This window comes from Cuculus canorus, chromosome 5 (assembly GCF_017976375.1).
Source record: "Cuculus canorus isolate bCucCan1 chromosome 5, bCucCan1.pri, whole genome shotgun sequence".
In the NCBI taxonomy this organism is placed as follows: Eukaryota; Metazoa; Chordata; class Aves; order Cuculiformes; family Cuculidae; genus Cuculus; species Cuculus canorus.
This window is the reverse complement of record NC_071405.1, coordinates 51,881,140-51,898,466: the sequence shown is the minus strand read 5'-3', so window position 1 is coordinate 51,898,466 and position 17,327 is coordinate 51,881,140. Positions and strand designations below refer to the sequence as shown.

Sequence of the window (17,327 nt, the reverse complement as noted above, 5' to 3'; positions counted from 1 at the left end):
TTCAGCCTTCAGTGGTTTCTCTTGGCTGTGAATGGCATGATGGGAAAGAGCGCTTCAGACTTGTGATTGTCAGAATTTGTGTGTTAAATCTAATGGTTGTCATTGGACATTGTAGTTTGAAGAGGCATGCGAGAGATCACCATGGTACCGGCGGCCTGGATCCAGAGGCATTAGGCTTGTGGGGGATTTTATGCTTTCTTAGTAGGTGACTATGGTAGGACTCTTGTTTATTGCAACCTGTCAGTAAGGTTTTTCCAGGCTAGAGGAGTTAGAATTGCTGCGGGCAACCCACAACTAACAATGTTAACAAGTCCCCAGCCTTCTCAGTCCTGTCAGTGCTATGAGCTGGCCCAAGCTGTGTGACTTCTGTTTGCAGGAAAATATGTTACTTGCCTTTTGGGCTCTTGGGGAAGTGGTCAGTCTTTTCATTTGTTTATACGTGATTTTCTGTTTGCAGTAACTTCCTCCTCTCCCTCAGTATCACTGCTGCTGAGCCAGACCTGTCCTGCTCCTGCATATGCTGAGCTGTATCAGCTACAGTGTGGCTGTGTAGACATTTGAAGTAGGCTTGCTGCCTGTCTCTGGCAAGGGTGCGAAGCTTTTGTGGGAGACTAGGAGAAGATGCAGCATATTTAACTTCTCGGGTGATTCTAGAGATGCATTTTTGCATCTTGGTGTTTTCAGTCAGCTGTTCCTTGTACTGGGACTTCTGACCTGTGGAAACCTGTGTGAAAGCCAGCTGTTGGTTCCAGCAGGCTTCTACCCCAATGCAAGTGGAAAAACCTATTGTTTTGAGCTGTGGGATAGGAGCTGCTTCGGAAAGCCATTGCGGAGAGGAGGACAATAAAGCCCACTGGATTGCTCTGTGCTTTCCATTTTTAAAAAGCTGCCTAGTGTTCTTTCCTCACGTGCCAGGCTGAGTCCTCAGGATCAGAAACTGAGATGATTGCTTTGGGCAATGGGCTGAGAAAGTAAGCGGCATTCCAGTGATGCTAAACAGTTAAAATCTATTCTGTAATGTGTGCCCTTTGGACTGACTGGCCCATTTGCTTGTGTTCTTCTGGAGTCTTGTGGATAATACCTGGGATATGAAGTAATTGGTATTAATAGTTCTGTTCTTCAGCTTGAAATACAAAAATTTGAAGAGGCACTACTGATACCAAAGAGCAGATTTTGTGCATAGTATGAAAGCAGATAAAAGTTGCTCCATGACATGCAGGATAATGAACTTCAAGAAGAATGCAGGAAGTATGAATATCTATGGCATAGGCCAGTTCTTCATGGCTGCCTGACTTCACCCTTGTTATCTGTGTATGTCTCTGGGAATTATGTCAGAAAGACATTCTTTAAAAATGGAGTACCTGCAAAGTGATAGGATCTGCCAAACTCTTCTTGAACCAGGAGATGTTACGAAGGACATCTAGGTTACTGAATGTTCTCTCCAGTCCATGGAGCAAACAATGCTGCTTTTTTTTTTTTTTTTTTTTTTTGCATGCCTGGTGCCATTAAAGACTGTGCAAAATGATTCTGTAAAAGCTGGTCTATAGTCCTGCCAGTTCATATGGTACTGAAGTCTGCCTTGCAGTTGCAGTTTTGTTGTCTAGATTTTCCCACAAGGAAGCGGTTGAGTAAACCCAGCTGTGGTGACAAAAGCTGAACAAAGAGCCTTGCCATTGAAGTGGAGAGACTGACCACAACGTGAGACAGAAGCAATGGGTGTGACCTTTACCTTGTTCTTCTCCTTTATCCTAGGGAGTGTCCTAGCACTCAGTCTTATGTTATTCAGCTCTTATTTAAGAGAGTTGGTTGTACTCTCTTCTATGGCTTATTTGGGACTTGGAACTGTGCAAGGAATTGGATGGACTTCAGAAAGGTCTTGATGATCATCTCCATTCAGGTTCTTGTCTGCATTGTGTGAATATTTGGAAGGAAAGTATTCAAGTAATAAACAGTTGTAGTAAATAAGCTTTTACCATGTAAACCCAGAAACCTGTTTGATACAACAAGAGATGAAGACATGCGGTGCTTTGAATTCATTTGCCATATGATTTCCACACACTTGGAATGACAAAATATTTGCCAACCCTTATCTCCCATTCCCCCTTCCTCCAAAGACAGCTAATGGAAAAGACAACTATTTGTAAAGTGAAGCCAGAAGTTGCAGAACTGCAGCTGTGTTAAACCACTGAGACTTGAAAATGGAAGGAAGGGGCAGAGAAGGCTGATTGGAGACATCTGAATGCTGTGCAGTCTAGTGAAGCAAGAAACTACCAGAAGCTCAGTGTTAGAGTGAAGCTAACTGGCTTACAGATTCTCTGAAGGTTGTTGGATTGCATTGATTGCAGTCCTTATGGTTTCTTAATGCGTTCAAGTAAACTTGATCCCTGCTCTGGGGGTTGCAAGGTGATTCAATTACAGAAGGACAATATTCCATTAATGGGGAAGTACAGGAGTTTGCTCTCCACCACCACATTATTTCCCTTCTCTTTGCTCAGTGTTGGATGAGGCTGGGGCATTTTGTTGTATTTGATCACTGCTGTTCATGAAAGGATCTGAAAGAAATAACTTTTTTTTTCCGAACACAGTTGGAAGTTGGTGGTCTGCCTTAGCCTGCTGTTGTGATGAGTTGCCTTTACTAAGTTGTAGGCAACTGTGTTACAGGATAGACTGTTGACTGCTTGCCAGTCACTGAGTACAGAAAAAACCGTGACCAGGTGAAATGTAGGTTAAATCCTGGAAAACCTATCTGCATTCAGTGCAGAGGAGGGATGTAATGGCTTTGGCTGGAGCTTTAAACACTTATTCCAGTTGTTAGAGGTCTCTTCTCATTAAAAGGGAAGTGCTGAGATTGCATGTGTTTGCTGGCAAGCTTGGTGTCTGTTTGCAGAGCCTGATGCAGCAGGATAGGAAGTATCCTGGGAAGTACCCAGAATGGAAGCAAGCAAATGAAGAGGCTCAGGGAGTGGGGCGGTAGATTACAGATTCTCAACATCTGCATGGGTTAAAATCTTGCCCTGAGAGAGGGGTAAGCCAGAGAGTGTGAGAACTGGGAAGTGGGCATACTGAATGATGTGTAGAACACGGGCTATGGTTTTCACAAGGATGAGAAAGCAGGCTAGTGTAGTGCTTTACCTGGTAGCTTGGATGTTTGTCACTTTCTTAAGCTATCTGCTGCTCCTATTTGTAGCTGCCTGTTAAAGACAGACACAACATGCATATCAGTATCATTCCAGCAACCATCTTGAACATACTAAATGAACATAGCTTGTTGCCCTGTTACAATATTAATACCCCATAGTCTGGTGCTAATTTCCCACCTCCTCTAACTCTGTAGACATTTGAGATAATAAAATTCTTCATAGGAAGAACAACTAGGGAAACGCTAACACAGACCATTACATTCCTTCATTAACATGGACTCATTGTGTTAACCAAGACAGAGCTGTGTTCATGTAATGCTAGAGATCTCCTACCTCATATCGGAAAAGAAAGCAGAGTTTCCCTTTCCTTGGTGAAACTATTTCTGCCTGGCAAAGCTGTGTTAGTGAGGAATCCTAACCCTTAGATTAGCAGCAATGTGTGGGTAGAAGCCTGTCCTGTAGCCTTGGCTTCTGAGAACCTAACAGGGAATAGCTAATAAATATGGACAGTATTTAATTCTGAATGAACGTTTTGGAAACAACTTGGGGTAACGCATGGAGGGAGATCTGTGCTCAGTACATTAGCTTCATCAGAATGTGAAGAATACCAATGTAAAGAAGCTGTGGTCTGGAATAAGAGTAGTAAAGCAGCATGGAAACTTGGGAGATCAGCCCTTTTCAGTGGAACAGGATCTTGACTGTATTTTACTACTGTGGCATAATCATGGAGAATTTTGCTAGTGGACAGCCATATGATCTCTAGAGATTCATTGTCAAGGAGATGGGCTTCTGTTACAGGCTTGCATGTAGCTGAAGTGACCTTTGTGTGTAGTTAACTGTTCTGCCTGATGGCTCTCTGACTTCTCCTTGGCTGGAAAGATAGCTGAAAGCTTTCTCGAAACTGCATTACACGGCCCTGGCAGGCTTCAGTCTTTAGGGAGCGGCTGGGAAACACTGGCTCTTAGTCCCTTTCCCAGTCAGGTGACTCTACCCAGGGTGTGACCTCAGCAATAAGATAAATATCTCTAGGGGAAGTTTTGGAGGATCTTCATGTTACTTGCATCCTCTATAGCTGTAGAGAAGAACTGTCCCCTCTTCAGGCAGGTGCGAACGCCTGTGATTATCAGTGGAGAGTATGTTACTGGGCATCATTGCAGTCACTGATTCAGAGCTATTGAGTGTGCACTTACAGAGATGGTGAGGCTGGAAAGGACACCCTGTCCCATGCCCCATTTCATTCTCTTCATCAGGAACCTTCCTAGCACTGCTGTACCAGCAGCAATCCAGTTTACTGCACTGCTGGAGTCATGTGGAACCTTCTGGCTCTGTAGATCCATTCTGACAGCAAGCTAACGGGGGCGGGGGGAAGGCACCAGCCCTTTGACATTTGTGGGGTTTAGAAGGTTGTTCTTGGCAGAGTTAGGAAAACAATTGCTCACGGGGAGCCTTAGGAGACAGTTGTGTGGTACACAGAAGTGATGCCTTAGGCATTTGGAGGCTGGAAGATGAGAGTGGTGTAGAGGGAAGAGGATCCCTGTGACTTACCTGCCTTAGGGAAAGGCTTCTGAAGTGAAGAAGTGTGATTATTACTATTGAGTCTAAAAGTGTTATTTGTGGATCAGGACCCCGTTGTACTCGTGTAGACACGAAATACAAAGACATACCTTGTAGTGTGTTGCCAGATTCACGCATTTTGAAAGGGAAGTTTTTAGCTTGATACTTTGGTCAGAGGGCAGGGACCCGTGGTCTGAGATGTGTGACTGACTGGAGCAAGGGTGAGATGAACAATATGGTTAAAGGTGGAAACAGCTCTGCCGTGACTCGCGTTTCCCTGAGTGGAACTCGGTGCCAGTGAGGCAGTCATGAGCAATTCTGCTTTTCTGCAGCTGAAGACCAGGAGCCGGTTTTTGATAACTTGATTGGGAGTTGACAGCAGATGTAGCCAAATAAGTTTGTTAGTCATAATTGAGTAGCTGTTTGGGGATGGAGGGCAGTACCTTCTTCAGCACTACCAGCAGAAAGGGTTGTAGTTCTGCAGAAATCCCATTTACGTGGTTTGTTTTGTCTGTCTGATGTTGCTGAATGTTGTTGACTGCAGCCGTGTCCAGTGCCCTCGTCGGTATCCTGTGGAGGTGTGAACTGAATAGAGGTGTAGTCACTCTCTCCCTCCTCCTTCAGAGAGCTTGTCTTGCAGGAGCTGCAGTCAGGTCTTAAGTGGCTCTTAACTGTGATAGCTGAAAGAGGAAGGTGGGAATGTAGGGATAAACATTCCTTTGCTCTGCAAATATGATTTTCTGGATAGCCGCCTCTTAACAGAGGTGACAGTGGCATCAGAAAGAGTCTTGTATGTGGTGCTGACCCACGTATAACTCTAGTTGACCCAGTATAACTCTAGCTATATTGCTTGCACCGTACAGGCTCAGTCAACCCCCTTGAATCGTGTGGTGGCTCTTGCTGTATCAGGCTGCCCAGAGTAGCCCTCTCATCTCTGCTTTGCTGTAGAACAGCCTTCAGGCTTTGACATGTGTGACTATTGTTTGCTTTTCCTGGCAAATTCAGGTTTCCCCTGATAGCGAGCTTTTGGTGGCTCACAACACATGCTGTTTTGGGAATAACTAGGCATGAGGGGGTGGAGTGGCGATCTATTTGCTCTCCTAGGGCACAGGGTGACAGCAGCAGCTGTTCTTCAGCCCCTGTGTGCGGTCTGAAGTACTTTCCCTGCATGCAGATCCAATTTGATCTGCTGACTGACATGGGCTCATGGAGTATGTAGAGTCCTGAAAAAGCCTGACAGAAAAGAGTCCTCCTTGTTCTTTGACCTTTTTGCTCCTATCAGGCTAGCTTTTTCTGGAGTTCTATAAAGTCTATGCAACCGCTATGGAACTATGTACTTGGCTGGCTGCAATTCAGGTTGTGGAGATCAGCCTGTAGAAATATTATACTATTTCATTGCATTCTGCCTAGCTCCTGTGGTGATGACTACAATATAGCCTTAAGCTGTGTGATACTTTGCTGCAGGATATTGTGGATGATGAAAACTCATGTAGGTTAAAAAGCAGATTAGAGAAATTAATGGAAGAGAAATCCATTGAGTGTTACTAAATTTATAGGTGCCACATTCAGCTTGTGAAGTTCCTGTCAAGAAATGGTTAGAGGCCTGGAGAGCGTGCAGGCAGGCATTGTGTATGCTTGCTGTGCTCTCAAATTGAGGGTATGTGTCTGCTTTGGCTGCTGTCTACAGTGGCTGTGAGGAACCTTAGTCTGATCCACAGCTACTATTATATTTCGGAGCCTGTTCACCAAAGTAATTTGGGTTTGTAACTCCTGAGCAAATAAGTAGGTATGGCTCAAACTTAATGTGGAAATTGCAGTAAGAATGGATTTGTTTTTTTTTTTTTCCTTTGACTGTTCCTCACACAAGCAAGCGCACTCTGACACAACATTTTTCCAGGTTTGCCCCTAGATTCTAGCACTCTGTAGTCAGCCTGAATTGGAAACCAGAGATGGAAGGCATGTTTGTGATTCATTGCTTCCTGATAAAATGGGGATGGGGGTGTGGTGTGGAAAAAGTGATACAGCCTTCACATGTCACGTTTAATTTATCTATACCTTAAACGGGAAAAAGAAAAGAAGGATCCAGGGCAGATTTAAGTATATTTTTACGTAGCTCTTAATGAAGATTTTTTTTTTTAATCTTGGCAATTTCAGGACTGTCATCTGTTTTTACTAGGGTCCACTAAAAAGTCTTCAAAGGTTTATGATGAGCTATAACTCTTTAACCAATGACCTGGATCATGCAGAAGTGTCCCAACTCTTTTCCTCCCACCCCTTCCTCACCAAAGGTCACTAGTCTGTTTGCAGTAACCCAGTCTGCTTTCCTGTTTCCTACATTCTTTCACTTCTTCTCCAAAACTGTCCTAATATCTGGCTAAAAATCCCACTTCCTCCCAGGTTTTGCACTTTCTGCTCTCAGCTGTGTTAACTCTCAGTTGCTCCAACCTTCCAGCCTCAGCTGAGTGGATGTCAGTGACTGAGCAGAAGGTTCTTTTGGTTATCTTTTTTTTTTTTTTAAATATACTTCAGACGTTGAAGTACATCTTCAGGGAAGTGAATGCGAGGTAAATAAAAATGCCTCTTTCTACCCTCGCTTCCCTTAGCCTCTGCAGGCTTTTTACTTCCTTTTCCTCTGTGGAAAGTTGATGACTGTCATGATGCTACAGTGGCAAAATAAGGTATTTCTGAGAATGTGATGGGGACGGCCTACAGACTCAAGGGACTAAAAGGCTGTGCTGGCAGGGCAGTGCTTGGGGCTCTTCTACTAAAAGGACTTGAGGCCTCTAGACCACAATATGCATTCTTGTGAGTTTTGGGGTTTTTGTTTTAAAATGTAGAGTTATCAGGTCCTATCTCTCGTACATAAATCCTTTTCACCTTTAGTAACAAGAGACTGGAGAAGGTGTATGTTTGTCCTTCTGTTTTTCTGCTAAAGCCAGAAATGTGTAAAAGTGCAGACAGCAGTGCATGGAGGCAGTGGGGTTTGCTAAATCGGACACTGTGCAGTGAGGGGGGGATCCGGCCCCACGTGCAGTGTCTGAGGAACGTGCTTATTTTATAGGCCTTTCTGGCCTGAGCTGTTCCCTTTGCTCAGCTGTTGTGTGATGCTACCTTTACCGCACAGTGCTGTAATGCCGCCCCAATGTTTCTATTTTAGCTTTCTCTTGGGCTAGATCTTGTGACACGAGGATTTGGCATCTCTCCGACATGCTGGAACGTGGCAATTCGGGAGGCACAGTGGCTGCAGCTGCTATATCAGAGGGTGCCCCTCCTAGTAGCTGGCAGAAGGGGGACATCCCTAGGGTTGCAATGCGTCGGAACAGGCAGCATCCCCGCATAGGAGCAGCAGTGTCTAACTGTACCCATCTCTCTCCTCCAGGCTTTTCCACGGATTTTGAAGAGCTTAGGACGTACTTGCCAGTTGCCCACTGCTCCCCTGCTGTGTCTCTGCTTTCAGGTATGAAGGTGTTGAGGACAAGAGTAGAGCTGCGTGCCCTTGAGGCACTTGAGATAGCCTTGCAGTCTGCTGAGGAATGGTGGGAGGGAGGACAGGGACAGCTGGTGGCATGGGTGGAGGTGTTCCTGAAGTTTCAAGGTTCATGCACCTGAGTGTCACATCCCATTTAACAACTTGCTTCTGTGGCTGGAATTCAGCACTTCCAGCCTTCTGGAGAAACTCAGAGGGACAGCTTTAATGTACTCCTGACACTCCCCATGGGAATGAGACTGGACAAACAGAGCCAAACTGTTTCCAGAAGAAATATAGGAAATTCCTGCAGTCAGTGCTGGGGTACTTCACTGTGTGGTTCATGCCACTGAGAAGGTGGGAGATCTGGAGTCGACCTGATCTTCTCTGCTGTCTGCTCTGTGGGTTGGCAGAATGAGCAGATACCTCTCTGGGGTGTGAGGAAAGCTTTTTATAAATAGGAATGTGCAAGAGGAGAAGTGGCAGCAAAGGACATCTCTGCTGCATTAACCCAGGCTTGCCTAGAATGGAGTGGGTTGTGTGTGAGTGACTGGGCTTGAGCCTTTTCCTGTTACTCCCTGTCTCATTCCTACACAAGAGCAGCCCTAAACCTCTCCCCAAGGAATTCAGTGTCACACCCTGTCAGGAACAAACTGTCAGTGCAGACTAGTACAGAGGAATTGGCAAAAGTTGTGAGACAACAGAGGATGAGATGAACCTTTTACTTTCTAGCCTAGATTTTGAGCCTAATGCAGTGAGAGTTAAGTGTAATGAAAACAGCCCCACAGAACTGTTTCTAGGGAAGCAGTGCTGCAGGGTAACTGGTGTGTGTGCTGCAGTGCCATTTGGCAGGGTACGCCCCAGCGTGTTTCTGTATTTCTGCTCAAGCCCAGCTCAGCTGGAGGGCAGCTTTTAGGGCTCCTCCCCATTCAAGACATGCCTGCCTGCTGACTGCTCAGCCTTGTTTTCTCCAGTCAGTTGTTGTAATCCCGTAATCCTGAGTCACACTGGGAAGCTGGAGTCATCTACATTGACAGAAGAACTATTTAAAGTTTTACAAGGCAGATTTTGAATAGCTTTAGCTTCCTCAGTTTCTGTAGCTTTTGCTACTGTCTTGAGGGCCTTGGTTAAGAAAGGAATATCTGCAGAGATGTTTGGGGGATTCACAAACATTTCCAGTATCTGTGTAGCTGAAGTTTGGCAATATTTTCTTCAGCATCCTTTCCCAGGGTGCTACAGGCCCACAGAGGAGGCCATCTGTCTGAAGGGAGGAAGGGGGCAGGTTTGGTCCCGGGCATCTCTGCTGAATCTGACCATCTGCTGCTGAAGGTGCATTGATGCCAGTACTTGCCTGCAGGGCAGTAAGGTGGGCTCCTCCAGCTCTAAGAGTCATGGAGAACTGTGCTCTCTGCAAAGGCCAGTGCTGTGTTAGAAATCACTTTTCTCTCTTCTCAGCTTAACAGAAATCTGCAAAAATTCTCTGCTGCAAGAAAACAGGGGCGATGTCACCAGAAGATGATGCTGGCGGGGAGGCTCCTGGGGGCAGTTTCTGGGAGGTAAGAAAGGATGATTGGAGTGTGAAGGAGGAAGGAATGTCTTCTTGCCTCCCACCTGTGGAATTAAGGGGTTGACTTTCAGGTTCCTGAGTGACATGTTGCTCTTGGGGAGTGGAAGGGAGGAACTATGTGGAGATTCAGTAACACAGTGTTACTGCAGGGAGGAGGTGACCCTTTCCTCCACAGATGCTGTGGAATGAGAGTTCCTTGTCCAGCTGATGCTGATCTGAGCTGTGAGAGAGGCAAGCAAAGCATCCCATCTTTTTCCCTCTACTGCTGTGCCTGCCTGAGAGTGCCAGGTGACAGTCTGAACTGAGCTGCTGGCTTCGGAAGGGCCTGTGCTACCTCCACATGCAAAGATTGACCTGCTTCTATCTGTTCTGAAGGAACGTGAAAGCCAGTATGGTATAAATAATCATTTTGTGTGAAATTTCAGGCTGGAAACTATAGACGGACAGTGAAGCGTGTGGATGATGGCTACCGACTCTGCAATGACTTAATCTCCTGCTTCCAGGAGCGAGCCAAGATAGAGAAGAACTATGCCCAGCAGCTAACAGAGTGGTCCCGTAAGTGGAGGACCAATGTGGAGAAAGGTAAAGTTGGCAGGTTGGACTGGGAACAGGATGCAATCATTGCACTCTTCCTTATGTGCTGTCTCTTACTGATGTGTGTGTGTTGTATCCTCGGAGGACAGGATTTCTTTCTCCAGGAAGGGGGTGACCTTCTTGGCTGTCTTTCTTTTGTGTGTGTGGGGGTTTTGTGGCCAGTCTCCTGATTCATGTGGAGATGTTCTCTGCATTGTCAGGGATTTGGTCTTAACAAACAGATTTTTTTTTTTATATAGTTTGGCAAGTCCTTGGACAGTCAAAGTCTTAATCAAGCTGCAGATCTATCCTTTTAAGGATGGCTTGGCTGTCTCACTTCTTCTCCAGTCAGAATAAGTACTAATGCGATGATTTAGTGCAGTGGGCTCAGACTGATAGCATCTCAAAGTAACAGGAGACACTGGGACAGATGCCTCCGCTGGTCTGCAAAGCAGAAGCTTAGTCTCGGCCACGAACTAATGGTATTGTCTCAGGTCAGATCTGTGAAGAGAATTTTCTGCAGAAACCTTGTAGCAGGCACCATCTGAGACCACTAAGGCTGCCCAAAAGATATGCCTGTCTCTGTCAGCTGTAACAGCCAGTCTAGATGCTGCCTGTTGGGACTGTGTGGAAACCAGTCAGTGCTGTCTTGTGTAATGGGGGAGAGTTAAGGAGGTGACTCCACACTAATTGATGTGTGTACGAGGAAAAGAATCTACATTCCTTTTAGCGGACAAGAGGTGTAAGAGCCCCTCTGGTGCTTGTTCCTGCAGGTCCACAGTATGGTACTCTGGAGAAGGCCTGGCATGCTTTCCTGACAGCTGCAGACAAACTGAGTGAAATTCATCTAGCTGTCCGGAGCCACCTGGCTGGTGAAGACTCTGATAAGATCAAGGCCTGGCAGAAGGAGGCCTACCACAAGCAGATGATTGGAGGCTTCAAGGAGACAAAGGAGGCAGAGGATGGGTTCCGCAAGGCCCAGAAACCCTGGGTGAAAAAGATGAAAGATGTGAGCAAAGTGTAAATGGGGAAGGAGAGTTAAGGGCAATCAAGCTGGCTGCCTGATTGTGAGAGCCACTGGGCAAAGAAACAGGGTTTAGCCGGAGTCGTGCAGAATGCCAGAGAGAGGAATGTCTTGGTAGTCTCTTGTTCTTGGTGCATTTGTAGCTTCCTTCCCATGTAGCAAGACTTTGGTAACAGGCTCTGTATTCCTGCATGGCAGGTGGGCACTGTAGAGATCATTTGGAAGTACCTCTTCCCTTTGGAGCATGGTTTGCTAAATGCCAAATTGGCATTCCTATTATGTTGTCCTGAAACAGTTACTGCTGACTGTAACAAATGTTAACATGCCCTCTCTGAGTAATGGAGGAGGATCAATGAGGTCAAGATCATGGCTTTTCTCTACACCTTTCTCCTACAGGTGGAGAATTCTAAGAAAAACTATCATGCAGCCCGGAAGGAGGAGAAAACAGCCCATACGAGGGAGAACCATGCCAAGGCAGACTCATCTGTCTCACAGGAACAGCTGCGCAAGTTGCAGGAGCGTGTAGAGAAGTGCACTCAGGAGGCTGAGAAGGTGAGTGTGTCTTGTATGGATGTTAGTCACAAAGATACCCATTGAGGAAAAAGCACTGGTTGTAATGTCACTCAGTGAAATGGCTCCTACTGAAGCCTCTAATGAGGTGTGAGATCCCATTTTAGTTTTTAGCGAATTAGACTTGAGACTTTAGTGTGCAAGTCTAAGGTCTCTCTATCTCTGGTGTTGGATAAGATCTAATCCATAAATAAATAAATAAAAGCAGGGGAAGGGTGGATTTAGTGCAGGGGTGGGAGCTGCAGAGTTGAAGACTTGGCTACCAAAAGTGGCTGCTTTGTCTGCCCAAAAGTGTGGAAGTGCAGAAGGTCCTCTCTGGAAGAGGGTGGCAAGGAAGAACAAGAAACTTCCTGGAATATTAGGAGAGCAATGGACTGAGATACTAGCTGTGGGATTTCATTGTGTGGTGTTTTTGTTCAGAAGTGCAGGGGGGGAAAAAAACGACTTGTTAGTCCCAAGCCAGAGCAGGGGCAGTGTCAATGGTATGTCATCAAGGCAAAGCATCTCACTATTGCTGTTCTCCTGGGTTGATACAGTGCAAGGATCAATATGAGAAGATGCTGGAAGAGCTGAACCGCTACAATCCCCGCTACATGGAGGACATGGAGCAAGTGTTTGAGGGCTGTCAGGAAGCAGAGCGCAAGCGCTTATGCTTCTTTAAGGAGATGTTCCTGAATCTGCACCAGCATCTCAACCTCTCCACCAATGAAAGGTACCAGTCCTAACACAGGAGGGAAGTCTGACAGCCTGGGGTGCCAGTTCTGGTATCTGTGAAAGGGAGTTATCTGCCTGCTTGCATAAGGCAGGTTTTGCTCCTTCCCCTTCCAAGTGTGTCTTAGAACTGGCATTTGGTCCCTTTAGGCTGACCAGTGGTGGTATCTCTAAGCTTGGACAGTGCCAGGCTCCTTGGATAGGATTCTTTCTGTCTCTGAATCCCTCTTCTTCCACTGCTGTCCAGTACTGTCCTGTGGGTGTATTTCTACTCTGTGAAATGCCTCCATGTTGCTGTATGTAATTCCGGTCTGAGAAATATGGCTCTGCCTTCTAGTATCTATAGCTATTGCGCCCATTCTGCCCTGAGTAGAAAAACCTTTTGTGAGATAACTCTAAGCCCCCAAGTTGCCCTTAAGTAGGGGTTACAGAGGGGAAATAGGTGCAGCCAAAGTGCTCCTATGCTTTAAGGTGGAAGGAGGAAATCTGAGCCACCTCCCTGTTAATGTGCAAGAACACGCTGGGCTCTTTCAATGCTCATCTGATGAGCTGTGCTAAGAGCTTGCAGGCGTTAGCCACAGCCACACGTAACAAGCCTGTCCTGTTTGCCAGGCTGACCCTTCTGTAAGGGTGGTTCTGTTTTCCTAGGCCTGATCGGGGGCTGCTTTAGCATCCTTAAACTTGTAGGACTTCAGGTGTTATGTAATTATGCATGAGGTTACACTCTTCCTTCCTACTTGGCTTTTGGGGAACTACTGAGGAATTTGTTCCTGATGGTTCTGTCTGTTCCTGGTCATAGTTTTCACGCGTTGTATCGAGATCTCTACCAAGTCATCATGGCTGCGGACAACCAGGAGGACCTGAAGTGGTGGCGCAACACTCACGGACCAGGCATGGCGATGAATTGGCCTCAATTTGAGGTGATGTAGCATTCTGGAGTGTATCATTACTGTTTCCAAATGTTTAGCTGCTCTACTGAAATTGGTGGATTGCTGGTCTTGTGTGAAAAAGACCTTGTCTTTGCTCAGTGGGCTCAGGATGTTAGGCTCCATGAAAATTTTTATTGTGCTGCAAGCTCTTTGGTGCCCAAGGGGCTGTGTGCAATCCTGCCAAGTTGCAAATACTCCAGCCATCCATCTGCAAGGTCAAACAGCATGAGTTGGTGCTCAAGGCCCTGGGACAAGTTCCTGTTATAATTTTGTCACAGCTTCTCTTGCGGTTTGGGATTCAACAGGAGTGAGCCTGCTATGCCAGAAAGGCCATCTGGCTGACCAGCCCAGCCACAACTGAAGTATAACTTGGTCTTCTGTCCTTCTGTCTTGGTCAGAAAAGATGCACAGAGCTTTTGTGTCTGAGAGGCTTGATGGTGTTATTGCTGTACCCTGAACAGGAATGGTCCCTCGAAACACAGCGGCCCATCACCAAGAAGGAGAAGAGTAGCAAAATGGCTGACGATGTCACACTGACCAGCATTTTGCCTGCACGGGATGGTGTTGTCTCTCAGACCCCTCTGCAGACAAGGCAAAGGTAAGGGTTGACATCTGGGATACAATCTTGCCCGTGGCCTTGCCCGCACCACTCTGGAAAGGACAAGGAAGAAAGTGGGGTTTAGGATAGCTGCTTTTATTAGTCTAGTATGTACTGCCTCACGAGGTGCCTTCCTTGTAAAGATCCTTCTAGTGGTGAGATCTGGCCATGTCAGAGTAGTGCTGGATTGAGAGTCTGGCATGCATTTCCCTAATTGCTCTTCATCCTAGACAGAACAAGGAGAGTTGAACTGGCAGCTTTGCCAGTGAGCTGCACTATTTCCTAAATGTACCCATCAAGTTTTGTTTTGCCCTGGTGCTATGTACTACCTGACAAGTCTGGATATAGCTGCTTTCCTTGCTAGGAAGCAAGCTTGAGAACAGGGAGAGGCTGAAGAGACTTATGTCCTGCAGTTCTCCTAGCCATCCTGCTTTAAAAGGTGAACTCTAGCCTAAGTGAACTGGGCAGAAAAGAACAGGGATATAGAGATGTCTCAAGGCCGCTACTGTATTTCACAGTCTATTGGATTCAGGGGCTCTATTTGCCAATCTACAGGTTCTCCTATCAAGAGGAGCACAACAGCATCTTCTATGACAGCCTGAGGGCACCCACTCATGTGAAGTTAGTATGGAACACAGCCTCTTCAGGGGTGTTTGGGTTCCAGGTGCCTGTCCTCTGCTACTTCTCCTCTCTGCTCTTATTCCTGACTTGGAAAACAGCATTCTAGACATGTCTTTTTGGGATGGGAGACATGACTTTTCCTGTCTATTTTATTCTTGGCTGGAATAACTCTGGACATGGCTGAGCTCGCATTAGGACCAGCCTTTCTTGGATGAGAAGGTCTGCTACAGTGGGATGAGGTCATGAAGACTGTGCATGTGTGAAAATACTTTGAGAATTAGTTATAAGAATTAGTTACCCTCCAGGCTCTAATGCTGGGATGCTTTCAACGAAATGTAGTATCTCCTGGGATCTTTCCTCCCTGTTCACCCTCACTTGGCTGTTGGGCCTCTTGCACCTTGTTCTATAGCATTGCAGTGTCAGCGGGAATCAGGGAGCTGCGCGATTCAAAAGGAGTTGGGTGAGAGATAAGTCTACTAACAACCATGTTGTTCCCCTCTCCTTCTACTTACAAAGCGGAGGGAAGGAAGACATTTCGGAGTGGTCAGATGAGGACACTCCCAAGAAGTGCCTGGATGCCAACGGGCACGAGGAGGACATAAAGGTACCAGGTGTACGGGTACGAGCGCTGTATGATTACACAGGACAGGAGGCTGATGAGCTGAGCTTTAAAGCAGGTACAGAAGCACTAATCTCTTACTAACCTTTTGCTGTCCCTACTTGGGCTGACTGAATGATTGAAACACTCTTAAGAATTGGATGTCCCCCCTGAAAACTTATTCTTCTCCTCCTGGCCTGACCCATTGCCAGCTCCTGTGAGGTGGATGATGCGCTGGGCAGTCCAACCTCTTCTAGACGACAGACAGTGAGGCCATGTAAAAAGAGACTGCTTAAGCCTCAGTCACAGTGTAGGTGGAGCAGACCTCTACTGCTAAAACAGATCCTTCCTGCTGCCCCTTAAAGGCATTTATTCTGCAGTGTATCTTGAGACTTGATGAAATGCTCCTCCCTGTGCCATTGATACAAAAATTATATAAATGGTCTGGATTGTCCTTTGAAGTAACCTGAAGACATATATGCCTTGGGAGAAAGCTCAGTTGACTCACATGCACTACTTAAAGCAGAGTTCAGACGGCAAAAACCAGCTATGCAAACTGTTGCTTAAAATAGGTATCTTGAGAGTGGAGATCCTGGCTCCAGCAGAGGATTGAGTGAGAGAGAATGCTGTAGCAAATGGATCCTTCCTATTTTCTTCCTTCAGTTAAATTTAGTTTGCATGTACCATGTTCTCCAACTCCAGGAGGACATCTGGATCTTGAGAGTGTCTCTAATCTTGCTTGGTTTGAGTCTTACATGGTATTGCTGTGCTATACCCTTCCAAAACACCTCTTTTAAGAAGGCACTGAAATCTGTTGGTAGCAGGAGCTTGTGCCTGAGGCCAATATCTATGCTGCAGTGTTACCATACTAGTAAACCTTCTAATACTAACTTGTTGCCTGAAAACGCTATGGATGCTCTAGAAAGTGACTCTGCTCTTTCTGCCTAGCAGATATAATGAGGCATGACTGGTTAGCTTTAGTCATCCCCTTTTTGAGCAGCGTGCATCAGTAGGGCTTAAGCTTAGCAGCAGATGACTTATTTCTGAGCCTCTGTTAATGTGGGACATACTTATTGATGCAGTCAGACCTTCCTGACCACTTTCTGCTGGTGGAGAAGGGGACTTTTTTGTCCTTTCCCAAAGTAAGTGTGGGAAGGTTAAAAGCCTTTCCTGGTCATAGTCTGAGAAATGAGTTGATTCCATGCCTTGCTGGCCAAACCAGATGCTCCATCATGGAATAGCCATTTTGGGTCATAACAGCTAGATCTTAGTAGCCTCTTACATTTCCTTCCTGCCTGCTACAGAGAAGCCACTAAGAAAAATAAATCTGAGATCCTTCTGATCTGTCTAGCTGGTAAGCATGTTTCTCTGGGGAGTAGAAAGCTGGCCGAAATACAAGGCACAAAAATTTCTGATGTTGAACAGCAGAAGTGATGGTTTGTCTCGGAGTTTCTTGGGGATGGTATTGAGCACAGATACCAAAGAGTCAGTAACTCTGGCTTCAGTTAAACTGTGCAGTATGAAACAGTGCAATAAGAGGATAGAAGTGTGGTAATTAAGACCAATAGGTCTTGCTTTTTATTAACTCCTTTGAGGCAGGGGAAAAATGTCATGCCGCCTTTTCCAAGGGTGCTTCCTAATGACTGTTTTTACTTCTAGGTGAAGAACTACTGAAGATTAGTGAAGAAGATGAGCAGGGCTGGTGCAAGGGCCGACTTCTCAGTGGCCAAGTTGGACTCTATCCTGCTAACTATGTTGAGAAGGTTGGATCATGATTGCTGCTGCCCTGCTAGTGTCTCACAGCCATACCAGTATCTCATGCAGAGGTCACTGGGTCACTGCTGGTCCCAGTCCACCTTTGCAGGATATCCAGCAATTTCTGGACTTTGAGAGCACGTATTCCATATAACTAATGCTTCATTTTAAATGCGTAGAATTGTAGGGATTTTCTAATAAATAAACAAGGTTGAGTAAGA

The 17,327-nt window shown here is 46.0% G+C and overlaps 1 protein-coding gene across 3 annotated transcripts in view; it reads left to right on the top strand.

Moving 5' to 3' along the window:
- PACSIN3 (protein kinase C and casein kinase substrate in neurons 3) overlaps positions 1-17,327 on the top strand; it is a 19,990-nt gene extending 2,663 nt beyond the window's left edge. The window contains exons 2-12 of one of the 3 annotated variants that reach the window (XM_054067825.1): positions 8,074-8,151; positions 9,616-9,716; positions 10,153-10,309; positions 11,074-11,309; positions 11,721-11,876; positions 12,431-12,606; positions 13,405-13,525; positions 13,996-14,132; positions 14,688-14,753; positions 15,270-15,430; positions 17,011-17,327. In XM_054067825.1, coding sequence (XP_053923800.1) covers positions 9,663-9,716; positions 10,153-10,309; positions 11,074-11,309; positions 11,721-11,876; positions 12,431-12,606; positions 13,405-13,525; positions 13,996-14,132; positions 14,688-14,753; positions 15,270-15,430; positions 17,011-17,126 — 1,380 coding nt within the window. In that variant the 5' untranslated portion in view covers positions 8,074-8,151; positions 9,616-9,662 and the 3' untranslated portion in view covers positions 17,127-17,327. Of the gene's footprint in view, positions 1-7,968; positions 8,152-9,615; positions 9,717-10,152; positions 10,310-11,073; positions 11,310-11,720; positions 11,877-12,430; positions 12,607-13,404; positions 13,526-13,995; positions 14,133-14,687; positions 14,754-15,269; positions 15,431-17,010 lie in introns of those variants that run through there. The other 2 variants (XM_054067826.1, XM_054067827.1) reach the window with 2 other exon arrangements.